The following is a 20,829-nucleotide window of genomic DNA, read 5'->3' on the forward strand; positions in this document are numbered from 1 at the left end:
CCAGTATTTAAGGAAAAATACAATTACTTAGCATGTAGGTACTAATTTACTTTCAAGAATTCTCCCAGGTACTACTCAGGGTTTCATGTACTTATTTTTGCAGGGGGCATTTTCTCATTTTTCTAATGACAAAATATGGCCCTGTCCTTTTAAGTCCTCAGCCCTTTTATGCTTTCTAAACTGTTCCTAAGCAAGATTAAGTAGGGGTGTGAGGTGGTTTATTATTACTGGAATGTCCCCTGGGAACAAAGCTCTCTGTTTCCTCCCCAAGTCCAGGGCACGTGGCCCCCGCCGCACCTCCTTTAAGGCCTCCAGGTAACTGTTACTTCTGCAGGACTCCTGTCAGCAGCGATCAGGAGTGGGACCGGATTCTGGCCCTGACTTCCTTTCAACCCCTGGGTTCTTAAGGCCACCGAGAAGTACCCAGTCCCTGGAGGAACTGAGAGAAACAAATGCCTCAAGGGATCAAGCAGCCATAGGGCTGAGGAGAGAGCTTTGCCGAGGCCAAGACCTTCAGGGAAAGAGGCCTCCGTTGGGGGGTGGGAGTTACAATGACACCGTGTTTCCAGAAACAACAAAACCTATTTCCCACAGCCAAGTGCAAGGTAGTCACTTCATAGACCTGGCAGGGCTCAGGTAGATCGGGTACTGGCCAGGCTGCTGACAACATTCACTTGCACCAGATCTCAGGGTGGTTTCCGATGCTGTCGCGGTGGCAAACCCGAATACCTCACGTCTCATCTGCTGAGAAGACAGGGAGCGACAAATGCTGGCTGGCAGGGGCAGGCGGTGGACTGCTTGGGACTTCAGTGAGCCAGCCCCTGTGGCCTCGCAGCAACTCCCTGGATGACCCTGGACCAGTCACTGGCTTCTGTCTGGACAGTCATGTGACAGGGCTTCCTTGTGAACAGGGGTGGTGAGGATGCGAGGGTGGGGAGGAATGGCTCCTCTACTTTCTAAGCTGTATGCCCTTGGGCAAATAACTTTCCTGTGCCTCTGTCTTTGTCACTAAAATGGGATAATAGTACTTAATTAGCAGTTGTTAAGAGGAAGATGTGCTAATACATGTAAGTTGCTTACAAAATGCATGGCACACAGGAAGCCCTCACTAAGTGCTCATTGTTATTATTAATCTCTCTGGGAGTGAGATTCCAGATACGCAAAATGAGTCATGAAATGCTCTGAAGGCCCCTTCCACCTCTCTGGTTTCAAACTTTAGAGGGCCGCTGTGTCTCCAGGTCATCTCACTCTCTCCAGCATGAGAAACGCTCACACAACATCTGTCCCCCACAGGGACGGGGACGTCACAAGGTGCAGGGCCTGGGCTCCATGGTCAGCACCAAGGACAGGGGTACCCACAAGGCCCCAGGAAGGCAAACCCGCCTGGTCTAAGATACATGTCACCCATCTCTGTGAGGCACTGGAAAGGGGGACGTGCGGCCTGCATGACGGGTAAGGTGGACAAGAAGGGCCCGAGAGGCATGAGAGTAGCCAGACTGTCTTCATGGGCCTCCTGCCATGGCTCCTTCCACTCCATACTGTTTGCTCTCAGCACAGACACGATGCCCCCAGCAGCCTCCCCCTGACCCCTCAACCACAGTGGTAGGCACCACATTTAAAGGTCTAGGCCTTGGGAGCTCTCCATAAAATGGGGCCTGCAACAGTCCCCACCACATGGGGCGGCACACATTAATAAACGTGGAAGTGCTCAGAGCAGTACTTGGCATGTGGTGTGTGTTACATGCGTGTTAGGCAGTATTATTTAACTGCTTTATTCCATTTAGAAGTCAGTTAGACTTCCAAATAGGGGGCCCCAAAAGGGTTTATAATCTGGTTTAAAGGATGCAAATCCACATTGTGAATACATTATTACAGAAATCCTTTTCTAATCTAATCCTTTTTACTATAGTTTTAAAAAGAAAATCACTCATACAAAGGCCTTTGAGTATAAAATGAGGCCAGAAGAGGTTATTTGCGCTGCAAAGACGCAAGAGCAGCTAACTGAACCGAAGACTATGAACCCACAGGGGCTCAGCCTAGAAAGCAGCCTGCCCCCCTGGCCCAGGACCTCTCTCTCAGGGGTCTTCAGATGTGATTTATCTGTGCCCAACAGCTTCATCCTCATGGCTCTGTGGCCCTCACCTCCCTCCTCACACCTCTGCCCCCGTGAACCTGAAACCTCCCCAGGGTGTGGACCTCAGCCCTCAGCTGTGTGGTGCCCTGATTCTACCAACAACTCTTGCCATGAGCGTGGCCACAGATCGAAAGCCTTGCCAGCCAGGCACCTGGGGCTTCCAGGGGCTACCACAGGGGACAGGGGCTAGGGACAGCTTCCATGTAGGTTTAAGAACCGAAGTCATAAGCACATCTTTAAAAATTATGCTAAGGAATACATCAATACATGCAGGTGGTTTCACTTGAGGCAAGTGAAATGAATGCAGGCTTAGAAAAGGAGGTATTTTCTCTAACATCAGAAAACAATTTGGTTTCACTCAGCCTGACCACAAAACATCTGCTTATATTAACGCAAACATTAATATACCTGCATCATGGGTTATAAATGGAAATTTACTGTGCAAATCATGTAACACTCTGCAACCATTTTGGAACATGTAACAACTGCTCCTATGGGTGAAATAATGAATTAAATTGATATTATAGAGTGTAATTCATTATTTCACCCTGAGGAAAAATTCCAAAACAATGATTATGAATTATGACCAAAATTTGCTACAACCCTTTCCAATTTAAAACCAATAGTGCCCTGCTTCTTTCTCTTCATGTTTAGGGTTGAGCCTGTTAAGTAAGATTTGGGTTGGCCAGACTGTTAGATATGGAACTTAGCTATCATTTCCAATTAAGAGAGAGGTTAACTGAACATTAAATAGGTGGCCATCAAAGTTCTCAACATCATATCCCTCTGCCCAATTCACTTGCAGGAACACAATACAAATTAGGGAGGTCTTGCCGGTTCCGATGGCTTCAGTCACCAGTACTGGGAACCTGAAATAACTAGCATTATTGGGAATGGTCAGTAGCATGTTTACAGTGACTCAGGACGGGACCAGGAAGTGGAAGCACGGGGCATCAGCAGTCATCATGCACAGAAAAGCTTAATGACGGGAATCTTTATTCCTCCTCTCCATTGGCTAAATCCCGTTCCGGAGATGTGCCGTGAGTGCGGATGTGCACGGGGGCTGACACCGGCTGAGCAGCTCCCATGGGCCCTGCGCGCTGCTGGGTACTCTTCCACAAGCTACTGCATTCCCAGCAGTTCTGTGGGGTGGTGATTCTTGCCACACGCAAGTTCACTGAAGCTAATTTTCCTGCCCCAAATTACACAGACAGTAAGTGATACAAAGAGGATTTGTAACCGACTCTGTCGAGTCCCTGAGCCCACGCACTTTCATCATCTCTCACTGGGATGGGGCATCAGTAGATTACAGACATCCTGGCTGCCAGCCTTCCTCTGGTCCACCCCAGCATGCGTCTAGAGGCTTCTAAAGGTCATGCATCGGCAAAGGTTAACAAACTTCTGCTGCTCACCACTACCCACAGGAGAAAGGCAAACTTCTCTGGCAAACAACTGACTCTTATTCTAGCTACTTCACTTATGAAGTGTATAAAAGGAAAGAAGAAAGCCTTAAACAGAAGGTAAATTCTGCTTATGTACAAATCATTCAAGAGACAGAGCTATGCATATTTTTTCTCCAGCAAAGAAATGCGGTCCTGTTACATTATTTGGGGGAACATGAAATCATTATTTTCATTAATAAAATTCTGTACAAACTGAAGAGAAACTGAGATTTTAAGAAACTTCTGCCATCATCTGGCTATAAAAGAAGGGAGTATGATCTAACTGTCCTTCACTTTCATTGGCTGGCTCCCCTGCCTCAGCCTGCCTCCCTGCGGAGCATCCCCAGGGTGATGTCCTTTGCCTCGCTCCTCTCTCCCCGGGATGAACTGTTTCAAACATCAGCAGTAGGATGCCTCCCATATTCACGTCTCTAGCCTGAGCCTCGAATCCCACTGCCCACCAGACACTTCCGATGGATGTCCCAGAGGCGCCCCAAACACACACCTGTCTAAAATGAAATTCGGCATCCCCTGCCCCACCCAGCCTGCTCTCCCTTCTGACTGCCAGCACTTTTTCCCAAGTCAGAAAACTCCAGGCTCCTCCTCCCAGTCCAGTCCAGTCCACTACCCCTCACCTCTCTCATCTCTGCCTCCACAGCTGTGCCCTGACCGACCCCTCGTCACCTCCCGACTACCGGAATCCACACTGCAGTCTTTCCTTAGCCACCCTCCACATTCGAGGCTTCTGGCTCCCATGCCTGCTGGGCCTGGGGGGCACGGAGCACCTACTCAAAGTCAGAGGGTGCATCCTGGAACCTGGGAGAATCTGGAGGAAGGCAGGGGCCTGGCAAGCCACTTAAAGTTGACTTATTAGTTCCTTAACTCAGAATTATTTTTGCCCGTAAAAAACAAAGACAGCTCTGCTGATTTTTCCAAAGCATATACCACAGGCTCTGAGGGTGTCCCCAAAGCAAGTCCTAGGCAAGTCACAGCTAATAGGACTATCACTGCAATCAGTTTTGCGCTTCTAAGGGGCTGATTTTAAAGAGGAACCACTCGTCTGGGGCGGGGAGTAAATGTTTGTGAAACCATATTGTGTATAAAATACATACAAAACGCCACTGAGCTGCCGTCCCCACCCGCGTGACCCCTTGATGCCGCTGTGAGTGTGGCAGGCACACCTCAGTCCCCTCCGCACACGTGTAGCTGTGACCCGAGCGTCTGCGCCCTGGCCGGTCTCTTCCAGCCCGTGCAGCGGACAGCTGTGTTGCCACTCCGAAGGGGGAAGGCCGGGGGACCTTGTGAGCACTTGCTGTGTGCCTGGCACCGTGACGCATGACCCTCCTGGTCGGCTCACTCAGGCATGAGCCCCACCGTGGGTCTGGCTCGGAGAAGAAACAGCAAGTCTGGAGAGCAGGAAGATTCTGAGTCAGCGCTCCGCCCCTGGCCGCCGATGTTCAAGAGAGCGGCCCGGCGCACCTGCCACCCTCGCGGGGCCCCGCCTGCAGACGCTCGCATGTGCCATGCTCAGTGGAGCCCGGGAGGATGGCCATGTCAGTTTGCCACACGGCTCCAATACCGGCTACGCTCCCTTAGACCACCAGATCCCCCCAGGGCCTCCCGTGAACTGTGATACAGGGAAGAGTGCAGGGTTTGCAGCCAGGGCTCAGGCCACAGGACATGGCTTGGCTGTACTCGCCCTCTGGCCTTGGAGGGCTTTAGAGGTTTGGTGCCTTATTTTTTCCAAATGTACAGAGGGATATTCCTGCTTCACTGGACTGTTACAAAGATTAAATAAGACAACATATGTAAAAGGCCTGGCATATAGGGGACATTCATGAGTATACATAATAGCAGTAATAACTTGAAGTGAGATTGTTCTAGTAATGCTTACTGATGATCCTGCCCATAGTTCTTATATGACACTCATCAAAGGCGCTCATCGTTCGAACACCATTCTAGGCTCTGGGAATATGGCCACAAAAACAGACGAGTTCCTGTTCTCGTGGAGGGATGAGGGAATAAAGTGGGGTACAGGGACAGAGTGGCTGGGGGCCTCTGCAGGCTGGGTGGTCGGGAGGGCGTCTCTGAGAACACAACAGTTGAGACCTGCAAGCTATGAAGACAACAGTGGAGAGAAAGGGTCTGGCAACACAGACACCACAGACTCCAAGAGGCTCAAGGCCAGGACGAGACTGGATCCCTTTCTCACTTGACAGCTTTTGGCTCAGAGCTCTACTGCCTCTCTTCTGGAACAGGAGCTTTAGGTTAGGAATTGGGGAACTGAGGATTAGTAAGCTCTACCACTTGTTAACGAGAGCACTTTGGGCCAGACACTTCACCGCTTTTTGCCCAAGTTAAAAGGAGATGGTGATGGGGCACCTGGATGGCTCAGTTGGTTAAGCGTCTGCCTTCGGCTCAGGTCATGATCCTGGAGTCCCGGGATCGAGTCCCACATCGGGCTCCCTGCTTGGCGGGGAGTCTGCTTCTCCCTCTGACCTTCCTCCCTCTCATGCTCTCTGTCTCTCATTCTCTCTCTCTCAAATAAATAAATAAAATCTTTTAAAAAAAAAAAAAAAAAAAGGAGATGGTGATGCACCACCACCTCTGAGCCTGACTGTTAAGAGAATCACGGAGAAGATGATCCCAGCAAAGTTCCGTCCCCCGTCAACTGCGGCACCAGCTAAGGTGTTGTCACTTGTCAGGGATAGCCAATGAAATGCGCCAAGTGGGAGCCGGGTTCCCAGCTCCGTAGGCAGAGGACAGTGTCTCGCCAGGGCCGCGCTAGGAAACACGCGCTCCCCGCCCCAGGAAGACGGATTCCATTTGGCTCGATCACACCAACGTCTGAAGTATACACAGACACTGCTGTAAACGAGCTGGCAGGCGCTCTTGCCAGAACTATCGGTTTCCTTTTGAAACTCACCCAGAGAGGACAGCCTACGACTGGCAACTAGACCTTAGCAGTTAAGGTGTTACTCTTCATCTTTCGGTCATTACTTATGCGTTCTCCACATTAGCATGACACCAGCAATTCAAACAATTAAAAAGCACCACAGCAGGAATTATAAAAGAGCCATTTAGTCTGGAGGACTATTTTACTGCAGCTGAAAAGAAACCTAATATTAGTAAAATTATTCCAAGGCAATTTCTTCTTCAATTACACTACTGCAAATTTAAAACTTATGAAAAGCATATTAAGAATTAGGAAATCAAGTGGAAAAGCTGTATCTAAAATATTTATTTATAACTTTTAAAACCTGGTATAACAGTCAGAGCAAGGGCATTTAGGATGACCTCCTAACTAACACCAGTTAGCAACACCTGACTGGGCAGAGACTAGCCTTACCATTTGTATTTCTTCTGGGGATAATTCATCGTCACCTTTGCCATCTCCCCAGGTGCCCAGTTCAGGTTGCGATTCAGCCGGAACTTTCTCTGTTAAAAAAAAAAAAAGAAGAAGAAGAAGAAAAGCAGAAGGCAAAACAACTCAGTTTAGGAGGCTGGCTTGGGATGCAGGCACGTTGTGAACATGGGGTGGAACGGGATCGTACAGCTTTGTCCACCTCCGGTTACTGAGGCGCCGCACCATGGTTCTCCTATCATGCTTAGACGTGTGCGTGCGTGCACATGTGCGTGCACGTGAGTGTGCACTCGTGCGGGGGGAGAAGGCGCCTCACGCACAGGGTCAGTGCCACGGTGATCTCAGCAATGGTTGCAGACGAAAGGGACAGTCTTCAGAACCAGTCGTCAAGAGTATTTTACCTCGGGCGCCTGGGTGGCTCAGTTGGTTAAGCGACTGCCTTCGGCTCAGGTCATGATCCTGGAGTCCCGGGATCGAGTCCCACATCAGGCTCCCTGCTCAGCAGGGAGTCTACTTCTCCCTCTGACCCTCCCCCCTCTCCTGCTCTCTCTCTCTCTCATTCTCTCTCTCAAAAAAATAAATAAAATCTTTAAAAAAAAAAAAAAAAGAGTATTTTACCTCAAACCACAAACTGACGCACTCACGCCCTCCCTCTGCTTTCCAAATACTGCTGAAGATATGGGTGTTTTCATAAAAAAAAAAAAAAAAATACAGGAAATGACAGACTGCTCCCTAATCCTATTTCTCTCCCAGAAGTAACTACTGTCAGCACTTTGACTTGACCTAGTGCGTTCACATACACGCAGAGATGTAACTCCCTGCCTTCCCCCCACACTTCAGTCTAGAAACAGTATGGAGTTTTGTGGGTTAGCATACTGTTCTGAAACTTGCTGTTTATGACTTCACCATATCTCGGAGATTATCCTACGTCAGTCACATAGATCTGCTTCACTCTTTTAAGCTGCTGCGTAACATTCCGTTGTAAGGACGCACTGTCCCTTACGTAGCTGTACCTCCACTGATAAACCTTGGGTTATCTGGGTCTCTCCCTAGTGTAATGGTACCGTGTGCCAGTCCATCCTTCGAGCGCTCTTTGGTGTACTCCAGGATAGGGACCTGAGCACGAACTGTGGACTGGAGGTGGAGGAACGCTTTACAGAACTTTTTGACCAGAACCACACAAACAGGTGATGGATACTTGATGAAGTGAACCAACAGCTCAGGTTCCCAGGAAGGGCTGTGCCACCCAGGACCATGCTAGAGAGGCCTGCCTGGCTCGAAGGGGGTGCGGAGGGAACAGGCGAGTGGATGGAGGGGATCTGCCCCTGGTGCACACTGTGACGGGGTCTCTCTTTCTAAAGGTGACTTTGCGTCTGATGCCTCGCCGTGCTTCTAGGCTTGTCAGGGGGCTGCCAAGTACTGCTTCTTTTTCTTTTCTTCCTCAACCTCAGGAAATTTCCCAGAGTGAGCTCAGCCCCACGAGATGGGCAAAAGTCCAGAGGTTTTTTTTAAGACTAAGGGAAAAGAACGTATGATAGCACCAATTTAGAGAAAGCAATTTAGGCAAACCCTGTGTATAAGGTATTACCATTCCAAATGCATCATCACAAAAAAATCTCTATGTCATCCAGAACACTGTGCAAGTTTAAAATAAATGGCTATTTTTGCTAGAATTATATTTATAAAAAACATTTATATGTAATATACATGTAAATATAATACAACTCATATATAAAAGAGAGGCTGAAGGCACCCATAGAAACTGGTGAGCTGTTTTTCTGACAGGACATCTTTAGGTAGGAGCCTCTGCACTGTTAACTCACCCTACCTCCACCCCTAGAGCCCTCTGTTTCCTATGTGACCTCATTATGGCATCCACATCAAGCTTTCACTCTGATGTCAAGGATAAGAACACCAAAATTAGGAACACAGAAACGTCATTCACATCAGCTCCAAGGATAACTGAGCTCTGAGCTGGAACGTCCAATTTGCTAAGAGGATGCGTGCTCGGCAAGCTGCTGACCTCAGTAGCTGTCGGGGGCCACCCTGGCCTGCTGCCGCGAGGACCAGCTTGACATGCAGCACTCGTCACACCGTCCTCTGTGCAGCCCTCCCGTGGCCCAGCGCCAGGACCCGTGCAGGCCCTCTGCCTGGCTGGGCCCCACCCGCCTTGCCCGCCGGAGGCCCCGCGCTCCAGCCCTTTCCATGCGCTGCCTACATCCCACTCCGCTCCACGCTTTCTGGCCTCTGCATATTTACACATGCCATTCCCTCTGCCTAGAATAGTTTCCATTTTAGGTCCAGACTCACTTCTCAGGGCCTCTCCTCCTGAAGTCCCCTCTGACTGAACTCTGTTCTTCCCACCTGTGCCCTCTCTTAGGGCACTGCTCACTTTCTCAGGGGCTGGAATCTTGTCCTTCCCATCAACTGTGAGCTCCCTGAGGGCAGGAACCATGGCTCATTCAAGAAGCGTAGGAAGTATTCACAAATAACCAGACCCATCTTAACGCTAGGGGAAACCAGTGTAAGGAAACAAACTATAGATGGGTACATGAAGGGGGCGCCTGGGTGGCTCAGTTGGTTGAGCGTCTGACTCTCGATTGCAGCTCCAGTCATGATCTCATCGTCATGAGATCAAGCCCCCGTTGGGCTCCGTGCTCAGTGGGGAGTCTGCTTCAGATTCTCTCTCTGCTCCTCCCCTACTCCCAGGTCGTTCCCTCTCTCTAATATAAATAAAATCTTAAAAAACAAAAAACAAACAACGGGTCCATGCAGACCCTGTGCTGGCATAGTAAGAATATGGAAGAAGGCGGCCTAAACATCTGACGAGGACAAAAGGGCTGTATGACCACAGAGCTGCTGGATACTGCTGACTAAATGAAAAGTAACCCAACTAGTGGCTTTTTTAAAAAACAGGAGCATGGCAAGCTCTGCCTAGAACTATACCACCTAGTCCTATCCCGAAGTTCACGAGTTCCCTTACAGACCCACAAACAGGTAATAGATAAAGGTGGGATACAGCAATGGTAATAGCTTTCTTTTGGGAAAAAACAACGAAATTGAAGTATTTAAAGATCGGTTATATATGCAGGAATTTGTCCAGACAGGAAATTGTGTACACTTTTAATATTCTGATTTTACAAGTCTTTGGGATTCCACGTAGCTAAGGAAAAGAGGACATAACAAGCATCACCAAATGATCTGAAGGAAAGGGTGGTCTGTGGAGTTGGGGGGCGGACAGTGAGGCTGAGCCGGCAGAAGCAGGCAGGTGCTAGGGTGCAGGGGAAAAGGCAGGAGAGCACTGGCCACAGGGCATCTCAGAGACCATTCCAGGACCAAGATGGGGGTGGGGGAGTGTCTCAAGACGCAAGGAGAGCAGTAAGCAAAGACAAACCAGTGACAACCTCACACCCTCCTCCCCACACCCCTAAAAGGTAGGTATCATCACCCCCATTTTAAAAATGGGGGAACTGGTGCTCAGAAGTGCCAGGAGATGCTAGAGCTGGGACCATGACGGCCTCAGAAGAGACACTCTTCATACAATCCTGTCTCCTACGCGGGGGTCAGGAGCTAAACTGGAGAGCTCGCCCTTAATATCTGGTGGGCTCGCTGAGTCAGGAGACAACCTCGTGATCACAAAACAACAAATACTGACTTTAAGATAAAAATATAAATTGTGAAGAAGAGGGTTCTTTCATTTTGACGGTGTATTTCCTATTGCCCAGAGGCATGAGGTTCCTTCTACATTAGGAAACACTTCCACAGCAACTAAAAGCAATCAGTGTTCCCGATCACCCTCCTCCCTCCTTTCGCTGTTTTCAGTGATGTACTGTTTCAGGGATTTATTGAGCACGTGCCATGTGTCAGGTGTTGTTGTGGGTGCTGGTGTTAGAGCAGTAAACAACACAGAAGCCCTGTCCCCACGGAACCTACGTTTTAGGAGGAGGGACAGATCGTCAAGAACATTCACAAGTAAAACAAACAGAAGGATGGTGGCACGTGCCAGGGAGAAGGATAAAGCAGGAAGACGGAAGTGCTGGGAGGCCTCAGGCCTTCATCCTCTCTTCACTCACCCTCATTCCGGGGGTTCGCAGCCTGTCTCAGGGGATTGATGCTGCCTACAGACCTGCCCCCTGACCTCCAGACTCGTAAACCCAACTCCTTACTCTACATCTCTGCCAGGCATCTCGAAACTAACATGCCCGACCCTGCGTTCCTGATCAAACCAATCTCCCACAGCGCAGTGAAGGACAGCAAACTTCTCCCTTGTCAAAACCTCCACGACCTTCCTTGACCCCTCCCCTTCTTGCCTGTCCCATGTACAGGAAGCCAATGCTGTGGTTTTACTTTATTTTTTAGTTTTGTTTTTTTTTTAAAGATTTTTTATTTATTTATTCGACAGAGAGAGAGATAGCGAGAGCAGGAACACAAGCAGGGGGAGTGGGAGAGGGAGAAGCAGGCTTCCCGCCGAGCAGGGAGCCCGATGCGGGGCTCGATCCCAGGACCCTGGGATCATGACCTGAGCCGAAGGCAGACGCTTAACGGCTGAGCCACCCAGGCGCCCCTGTGGTTCTACTTTAAAATGTATCCAGAATGCCAGCACTTTCCCCCCACTCCCCTGCTACCATGTGTGTTGTGCTCCACCATTATCCTGTTTCTGGGGGACTTCAGCAACCTCTTCACTGTCCTTATTTCTCTCTTCAATAGAGCAACCGCAGGGGCCCTGCTCAAACACAGCTGGTTGGGACCGTGCTCCGTGCAGACCTCCCCATGGCTTCCCACCTCCTGCGGAGTAAAAGCCACAGTCCTCGAGCAGCCTGGAGCCCTGGCATTTCCTCACTTGCTGTCCCTCTGCCCTCTGCCTTGCTCTCCAGCCTCCGGGCTGCTCATCCACCATGCCAGGCATGCTCCCTTCCCGGGGCCTCCGCACGTCTGCTTTCCCCGGCCTGTGACGCTCTTGCCCGAGAGAGACACAGGCTTCACCCCTCACGGCCCTTGGGTCTCTACTGAAGTATCAAGCTCTCCGACCTCTCTGACAGGCCTGATCTCTCCTCTGACCAGGACCCTCTATTGGACAGCATGTACGATGACTGTATACTACACGGGTGTGATTATTCCACTAACACCTGTTTCCTGTAAGCAGAGGGGTCTTGTTTTCTACTCACTACTGTCCCCAGCAGCCAGCACAGTGCCTGGCACAGCAGCACTCCGTGTGGGCTCAGGGCTCAGCAAGGGCAGACAGCTCTTCGCCGGAGATCCGCCCTCGGCTGGGCCCCAAGAATCTGTACCGGCTTCTCCCCACTCTCCTCAGCCCTACCGTATTACTGGACGAATGAGTGGTGGAACGAGTATGCAGTGTCTGGCATGAGTAAATGTAGACATGATATCCCTATGTGTTGTCTTATGAGAAGCTGGGCCCCGTCAGTTCATGAGTGATGCTGGGGTTTTCCTTTATTAGGGACCAGTGGAGATGGGAGGTGGGCAAGGCCTCTGGCCTATGGATCAGGGCAGCCACCAGAGAGGACAGGCTCAGGCTCTATAAAGAGTGACCCAGGTGCTGCCCCTTTCTCGGTTTTGACTTTGGACAGGTTATACAATCTCTTCAAAGCTCCATTTCCGCACACGTAAAATGACAGCACCACCTCAAAAGACCCACTGAGACTCAATCTGTTGATGGCCCAGCATGAGCCCAGCACAGTGGAGGGCTCATTAGATGCTGGTCTCCCCACCTCTCCCCACTGACACTGTTTCCAACCACGGAAAGAGCCCCTGGCATCGTTCAGGTGCTCAATCCCACACTGCATTCTGAATTCCCTCTCTTGTACAATGCAGGGTATAAATCGATGGAGGGGCAGTACAGATCTGCATATAAATCCTGAATCTACCATTTATGAGTTTTTAAGTTTCCCAGCCTCTCACAGCCTTTCAGAAGGCTCATCTCAAAAACAGGGCCACCAAATCCATCCCAGGGGGCTGCTCTAAGGATGGTGCTGGTGTCTGTCAGGATTCAGGGCAGTGCCTGGCACCTGGGAGACCAGCAGGCAATGACAGTCACTGTGATAACACGGACGAGGGAACTGAGGAAGACGTCCGGGCCCCGGGCCCTCAGCACGCCATCATCCTGGCCTTCGTGCAAAGCAAAATCCCACCCCTGCTACACTTGAGATCCGGCAAACTAGGCACGCGCTGCCTACGCAGGGTGGCCACGCAGGGTCGGTGCTAAGAGGATGCTGAGATCACGGGACAGGGCACCACGTGGGGGCAGGGGAGGCAGTGCCCCACCTTCCCTGAGACCCCAGCCCCCACCCTGGTGGTGCACTGCAACTCAGGCCCTTTCCCTGGACTCTGCCAGCTCCTGGGTGGCTGGAGGAATCCTCCCGCCCTGCCCCAACAGGCAGCAGCTCCAACTGGGACAGAAAAAAGGCTGCCCCTTCTGCGTTTCCTTTGCTTTACGCAAGTACAAACACCGCAAGATGTCTAGGACTGTGTTCCTTTTTCTGCTTTGTATTTCTGCCAACACGTCATAAGGAAGAGATGCAAGGCAAGACTTTGGTTTCAATGCATACCTGGATATTCTTCAGTGACAGGTTTTTCTTCAGAGTCTTGTGAAGGATTCTGTGAAACTTTCTCAGAGGACATGGATTCTCTTGTCTTTGTATGTGGTTCTGGTTCCAGCTTAGATCTAAATAGGTAATTAGCAATCATATAATTTGCTGACACAATAAGTTTCTATTCTGACAACAGAGGGAGTCACGTGTGACCCCTGCACACGTGTTCCGTGCCCTCTGCCAGAGAGCAGAGTTGCTAAGCAGTGTCCATCCCAACACCCGTCCAGCAGGGCACTTACTACAAGGGACCAGGGTCACCGCCTGCAGGGGGAAGACTGGGCACCCCCACCAAAGCTCACGAGGGGAGGAATGCAGTCAGTAGGTGCTGAAGGAAAGAACGCACAAGCCTGCCCCCCATACTGACACCGCACTCAACACGTGTGTGGTGGAGGCTGACTGTTCAACAAATCCAGGACGCTGGTTGTTTCACACCAGTGCAAAAGTGTTGCTAAATACACACACGCACACGCCCCCACATTATGTAGTATATATAAGTAGTATCTTAAATAAGTTAACTATAAATATACAAACGACTTGTCTCAGGAACCAAGGCCTCTGCACTTGGCATCGGCCTCAGGGCCCCTCTTAGGACTGTACTATTTTCCACCTTCAGGGCTAGGCTCGAGCTCACCTCACTCAGAGAGGCCTACCCTGGTTCTCCGATCTCAAGCAGGCTCCCCCATGTCACACTGTGCCATAGCCCTTGTCCTCTTGATAGGCAGTTACCAGCGTCTGGGATGACCTTGCTAGTTCACTTGTTTACTGCATGCCTCGCTCTGCTGGAGGGCACACTCTCAGAGCAGGGTCCTGGACTGTCGGCCATGGTCGCTGCACAGCCCTGGGTCCCACATGAGTGCCTGGCATTCGGTGTTTAATAAATAAGGTTGAATGAATGGATACCTTATAACGGTCAGTAATTAGCTAGTAGAAGAAAAAACTTGTTGATCATGAAACGACAAGCCTTGTAATAGCTTTCCTGGAGTCGACACAGCACTACAAAAATTATGGGTAGACTGCTAAAAAGATCAATGATGAATTCCATATTACAAGCCAGGAAGACTATACATAAAAGGAACAATGTAAATACATACAAGGATGATCTTGTTAATGCCAGCTAACATTTACTGAGGGCTTATTATGTATTGGGCATTTTTCTAAGCACGCTATATGGATAAATTTATTTAATGCCATACATCCCTATAAGGTAGGTAATGATACTAATGACCTTCTTACAGAGGAGGAAACCGAGGTATATGGAAGTGAGGAAACTTGCCCAGGTCACACACTTAGTCAATGGCTGGGCTGGGATGTGACTTAAGGAACCTGCCTCAGAGGCATGCTCTTAACAGCTGCTCCATGAAGAGTAGAGTCTACCCACCATGTTCCATGAAAAGGGGCTTCTGGTCAAATGAATCTGAGAAAACTGAGTCAAAGCTAGATGGGTATTTTACTGTACAGCTTTTTAGAGCCTTTATTATTATTATTTTTTAAAGATTTTGTTTATTTATTTGACAGAGAGAGACACAGCGAGAGGGAACACAAGCAGGGGGAGTGGGAGAGGGAGAAACAGGCTTCCCGCTGAGCAGGGAGCCCGATGTGGGGCTCGATCCCAGGACCCTGGGATCATGACCTGAGCCGAAGGCAGACGCTTAACGACTGAGCCACCCAAGCGCCACCGATTTTTAGAGCCTTTAATAATGCTAAAATATATTATGAACTTCCAAAAAGGATGTCTTTTCCAAATAACCTGTGACTGCAGAGACCATTTTCATGGGGCTTTTGGAAAAGACCAGGGTGCTAAGAAAGGCTGTTTAGGAAATGCTCTTCTCGAACATTCCTAAAAGAATTTTCAAAAGTAACTATAACATCAACCTTCCTAAGCATCCAGCGACAATGGCGGGGAAACAAATCAGTCTAAAGCTTAGTGCCTCGAAACAACAATAATCATCTACCATCCATCAGTGTTTCTGGGGCCAGACAATTTGGGAGTGGCTTGGCCGGGCAGTTCTGACTCCGGGTCCTTCCTGAGGGGGCAGCCGGATGCCAGATGGGGCTGCAACACCCGAAGGCTTGCCATAGGCGGGAGGATCCCCTCCCAAGGAGGCTCGTCCCATGGCTGCCGAGCGGGTGACGGCCGGGAGCCTTGTTCCCTCGTCAGGGGTCCATGCGAGTGTCACTGTCCCCCCAGAGCAGGCAGTCCCTTGGGACTGGCAGAAGCATCAGTGCTTTTTATAACAGCCAGGAAATCCCACGCTGTCATTTCTGCCCTACACCGCGGCCCAGGCAGTTACAACGGTCCCCTCAGGCTCAAGGGGAGGGGACACAGACCTCACATCTCCCTCCCAGGGGAGCAGTGACAAACTGATTTTAATAAGACCATGTGGGATGGGATATGTTTGGATGCAGCCATCTTTGGAAAATACATCTGCTACTCTAAGTTTCACAAATACACACAGAGATATAGTTATAAGGATATTGATCACAGCACTACTTGTAATAACAAAACAATGACTTAAATGTTCGTCAGAAAGTGCCAGGTTGACAGTGACAAGATTCAGGGAAAGAGAAAAGCCCATTTGCAATAGCCAAAACAAACGATAAAAAACTAACAACAACAACTAATATCACAGCATAAATTTAACAAGAAAAGCCAAAACCCATGTGTGGAAAAACTAAAAGATGTTCTTGAAAGATACAAAAATACCCTGTAACAAATGGAAAGAGATATCATATTCCTAGATGGGAAAAAGAAATATAAAGAGATCAGTTCTCGTGGAATTTAAGAAACAAAACAGATGAACATGGGGGGGGAAGAGAGAGAGGTAAACCATACAACCAGACTCTTAACAATAGAGAACAAACTGAGGTTGCTGGAGGGGAGGTGGGTGGGGGGTGGGCTAAATGGGTGATGGGACTGAGGAGGGCACTTGTGATGAGCACTGTGAGTTGTATGGATGTGATGAATTACTCAATTCTACTCCTGAAAGTCCAGGAGAAACCTAGACGCAAGCTTCCAGTTGTCTTCTCCCAGTGAAATACGACAGGCAGCACCTAATTCTCCCAGCAATGAGAACATGTGCACATACAGAGTATCGTCAACCTGGAAAGCTCCCTGGAGCCTTGGCATCCAGCGTTTCACTGGGAGTCAGTCATGCGGCATGGAGCACCAAGTAGCTGACCTTAATTCCTCAGTCTCCAGTTCCTCCAGAGGTCAAATTCAAATAGTTTGGTCCAAGGCCCCAGTCATAAATCACACTGTTAGCATAAACTCTCCGGTGTGACGGTCCAAGGCTCCAGGTATACAAAAACAAAACACCCTCTTAGCAGGCAGGATATGCCAAGAGCTTGGAGATTATCTTCCAAGCACTGGCCCAGAGCCAGTTTCTTCATAATGTGCAGAGTTGGGACACCCTAATCCTACTGAGTGAACCTTCTCATGCACACCTTCTAGTCCCAAGTTTGCTGAAAGTTTTTATCATGAAGGCTTTATGATAACTTTTGGGTGCACTCTAGAGAAAGAAGTAACATTTTGCCAGGCACAGAAGGGCAGAAAAGGTATGGTAGGCCCAGGGAAGCTAGGAGTGGGGCCATCGGGGCACAGGATGGTCCCTGCACTCAGGAGAATTATTTGGCTATTTTAATAAAGACTTATTTTATACTTCCACAAGCCACGGATGAGAGTTCCAGTTGCGGCACACCTGTCCCCCGACATCTGTCATTTTTATTTTAGCCATTCTAATAAATGTGAGATGGTATCTTGTGGTTTTTTATTTGCTTTGTTGTGAAACAATCACATCCAGAAAGATCTTAAGTACAGTCCAAAGAACCCTTTCTCCTGAACCATCAGAAAGTAAGTTGTCAACCTGATCTCCCTTCACTCTATTTTAGGATTTCCTGAAAACAAGAGCATTTTTTGATACAACCAGAATACGACCATCAAAATCAGGAAATTTCACGTTACTACACTACTTCCAGTCTTTCCCTGGACCCCATTCTATTTTGCCTAGTTGTCTCAATGATACCCTTTGTAATAGAAAGATCCAGTTCAGAATCACACATGGCATCTGGTTGTCATTTGTCTTCAGGCTCCTTTGGTTTAAGCAGTTCTATGGTCTTTCCCCAAGTTTCGTGACCTTGATGCACAATGATGTGCCAGTTATCCTATAAGACATTCCCCAATTTGAGGGTGTCTGGCCGTCCTGACGGCTGGATTCAGGTTATACATCTTTGGCATAAAAAAGTGATATTCTATTTACATTCTTCTCAGTGCATTCCATCAGGCTGTCCGTGATTTCACTTTGATCACCTGACTGAGGTGGTGGCTGCCAGGCTTCCCCACCGCAAAGTTACTCTTTCCCCCTTTGTAGTTAAGAAGTTACAGGGGAGGGAGTGCTTCGATACTATGTAATTATCAATTTCAAACCTTCAGTGTACTCACTTAAGTATTCCTATGGAGATGGACTCATGATGTCCTATTTTATTCAGTGGGTTATCATCTGCTACTATCTTTTATTTGATGCTCAAACTGTCTCTAATTTGGCCAGGAGAAACCCCTTCAAACTGGCTTGGTCCTCCTCCCAGGTTCCCATCATCCTCAGAGCCCTTCCTTGCTGTCTGGTGTGACAAAATGTTCCAGGTTCACGTCCTACTTTCCCTGCCCCAGCCCCAGACTGAGTCATTTCCACAAAGAGCCCTGGTTCCTGGAAGCTGAACCGGCTACGTAGAAGCCAAGATCTGAGTGCTAAGCAGGCTTATGGCTACTGGGGTGTCCCTGCTTCCAGGCCCATTTGCATACCCACACATACATACTCATTTACAACCATATTTATTTCTATTTCTCCCTATGCAAACTGCAAGCCAGGAGTTCACACCGGTACCTTTCCTTCCAACCCAACACCACAGGGTTCATTCTGGCTTCTTCCCTTTCGCTTCCCCGACTGTGTGAAACCTGGCTTCCATCATCCTTGTGTATTTACTTATTTGACCAATCCCCCTACATAACCAACCTGTCATCTCCACTGCCTCTCTTCCCCCCTACAAGGGTGCGCCCCTCAACCTTACTCTGGTTGCGACCTGCCCTGGGAGCCCGTGGCCCCCCTCCACCCCTGCACTCACCCACCCTGCTCTGCCCCACTCCATGGCAGCAGGACTCAATTGTTTAGGAAGAAGGGCTTAATTGACTTTTAAATAAAGGGCTCCTGTAAAGTCTGTAATCCTTTGTGTCTAGGGTATGCTAATGTGCCAGTTTTCAATTTAAAATGAATAAAAGACTGCAATGCAGTAGACAAAGCCCAGAGCTTTTTTTTTTTAAGTGATAAAAACAGATCTCATTACACATAGAATGTCTATTGCAATCCTCAGGGAAATTACAAATTAACTAGTTGAAGGCACTGTGAAAAAAGCAATTTTTAAAAACTCATCAGAAAGATCAGTTTATGCCCCATGATTTATTTAAATTGATTTCTCTAACTGAAGGCTGAGCATTTCATAGCTGCAATCAACACAGTTTCCACCTGGCCAACACCTGTCTCCAGGTCCCTTATTTGACAACCCTGGGATTCTATTTAAAATTTAAGAAGAGGGCGCCTGGGTGGCTCAGATGGTTAAGCGTCTGCCTTCGGCTCAGGTCATGATCCCAGGGTCCTGGGATCGAGTCCCGCATCGGGCTCCCTGCTAGGCGGGGAGCCTGCTTCTCTCTCTGCCTCTGCCTCTCTGTCTCTCTGACTCTCATGAATAAATAAATAAAAAACATTAAAAAAAATAATAAAATAAAATTTAAGAAGAATAGAAAGAGACAGAAAGAGGGAGGGAATCAGACTTTTCAGTTTTGAAGTAAGAAAATATGTGGAGGAAATTCTTGGACTTATACAAAAGTTCAGAGAAAAGTGGTTAATATTCCAGAGTTAAGTATGGCTCTTACACTTCTTTTCTGCTCCCAATCAAGGCTCTCGGTAGAAAGAAGATATTTTTGGTACAGAATATTACAGTACCATCATTTCAGAAGTGGCTTTCGGACTCAGGAATCCACTCCAGCACAGGTACTGTGCGCTCCCACAGAGCAGGAAATGCCTCACACCACCGTGAGTCAGCTATCCTCACACCCACACACATCTACTGGGCACCAAGCCCCTGCTGCACAAAGTGTGGTCCACAGACCGCTACCGGACCGCGAACTGTTACTGGTCCTGCTACGAGAGAAGTACAAAAACCAAGAGCAAGCGTGTAGAAACGTTTACAGCACTTTGACATTGCCATGTAATCAGAAACACATCTGCCGAGCCGCGTATACAGTTCAGATGGAACTCCGGGGGCGGGATCGCCCGCAGCACGGCTGCGAGCCTGACCTGTGCGGTGGAGTACGTACCCGCCCACGTACCCGCCCACGACGGACTGCAAACCACAAACAACAAAAAAGCGGTCCCTCACCTCAGAGAGCCTGTTGTGAGCCAGGGGTCAGCACCCTTTTTCTGGAAAGGGCCAGATGGTAAATATTTTAGGCTTTGTAGAACATATATGATCTCCATCTTGTATTCTTTCTTTCCTTTTTTGTTTTACAAACCTTTAAAATGTTAACAACCATGTTCAGCTCTCGAGGGCTGTACGATAACAAGCAAAGGCTAGACTTGGCCCACAGGCCACGGTGTGCTGATCCCCTGTTCTAGATAGTGAGCAGGACCAAATCATGGTGGGGAAACAGGGAGGGGCTGGTAAAAGGGCACAAGCTTTCAGCTCTCGGATAAATAAGACCTGAGGATCTAATGTATAACACGGTGACTACAGTTTCTAACACTGTATTGTACAACTGAAACTTGCTAAGAGAGTAGGACTTAAACAATGTCACCCAAAAGAAGAAGAGAAAAAGACAAATACGTGAGGTGACGCGTGTGCTCCTGAACGAGACGAGCGGAGCTGTTGTACCACGTGCCCGCGTAGCCAATCACCACAGTGCACACGGTCAGTATCTTACAGGGTCACATCACTTACACCTCGGTAACTCTGAAATTTTTAAAAGGGACAAAATCATACTGCTGTGGACCTCCTATCACATCTCATCGCTTCGTGTCTTCCTTCATCTTTGTCGTCATCATCCCTAGCCTCCCCCGCCCCCCCCGCACTGGCAAAATTTATCGAGCTCTCACTGTGTGCAGGGACCTGGGTTAGGGGCTGAATTTTAAGATGCACAAGGCACAACGGTGCCCTCACCAAGCTTCCAATCTAGGATGAGGGAACTGAATCATAAACAATAACATGAGTACACTCTGCAAGGACCAACTAAGTATG

General features: G+C 48.9%; 1 protein-coding gene and 1 long non-coding RNA gene across 3 annotated transcripts in view; both read right to left on the reverse strand.

Annotated features, from left to right (window-relative positions):
- STX18 (syntaxin 18) overlaps positions 1–20,829 on the reverse strand; it is a 117,831-nt gene that overhangs the window by 7,154 nt on the left and 89,848 nt on the right. For both annotated transcript variants that reach the window (XM_081812636.1, XM_081812637.1), the window contains 2 exons: positions 13,507–13,622; positions 6,926–7,014 (listed from right to left, as the gene is read on the reverse strand). In XM_081812636.1, the coding sequence (XP_081668762.1) occupies positions 6,926–7,014; positions 13,507–13,622 (205 nt within the window). The remainder of the gene's footprint in view (positions 1–6,925; positions 7,015–13,506; positions 13,623–20,829) is intronic.
- LOC145720236 (uncharacterized) lies at positions 4,352–6,919 on the reverse strand. Its single transcript, XR_014143102.1, has 2 exons — positions 6,179–6,919; positions 4,352–5,958 (listed from the first exon to the last, which is right to left on the reverse strand). It is a non-coding gene; the product is annotated as an uncharacterized LOC145720236 (long non-coding RNA).

This window comes from Leptonychotes weddellii, chromosome 2 (genome assembly GCF_054177405.1).
Source record: "Leptonychotes weddellii isolate Sample4059 chromosome 2, ASM5417740v2, whole genome shotgun sequence".
Lineage (NCBI taxonomy): Eukaryota > Metazoa > Chordata > Mammalia > Carnivora > Phocidae > Leptonychotes > Leptonychotes weddellii.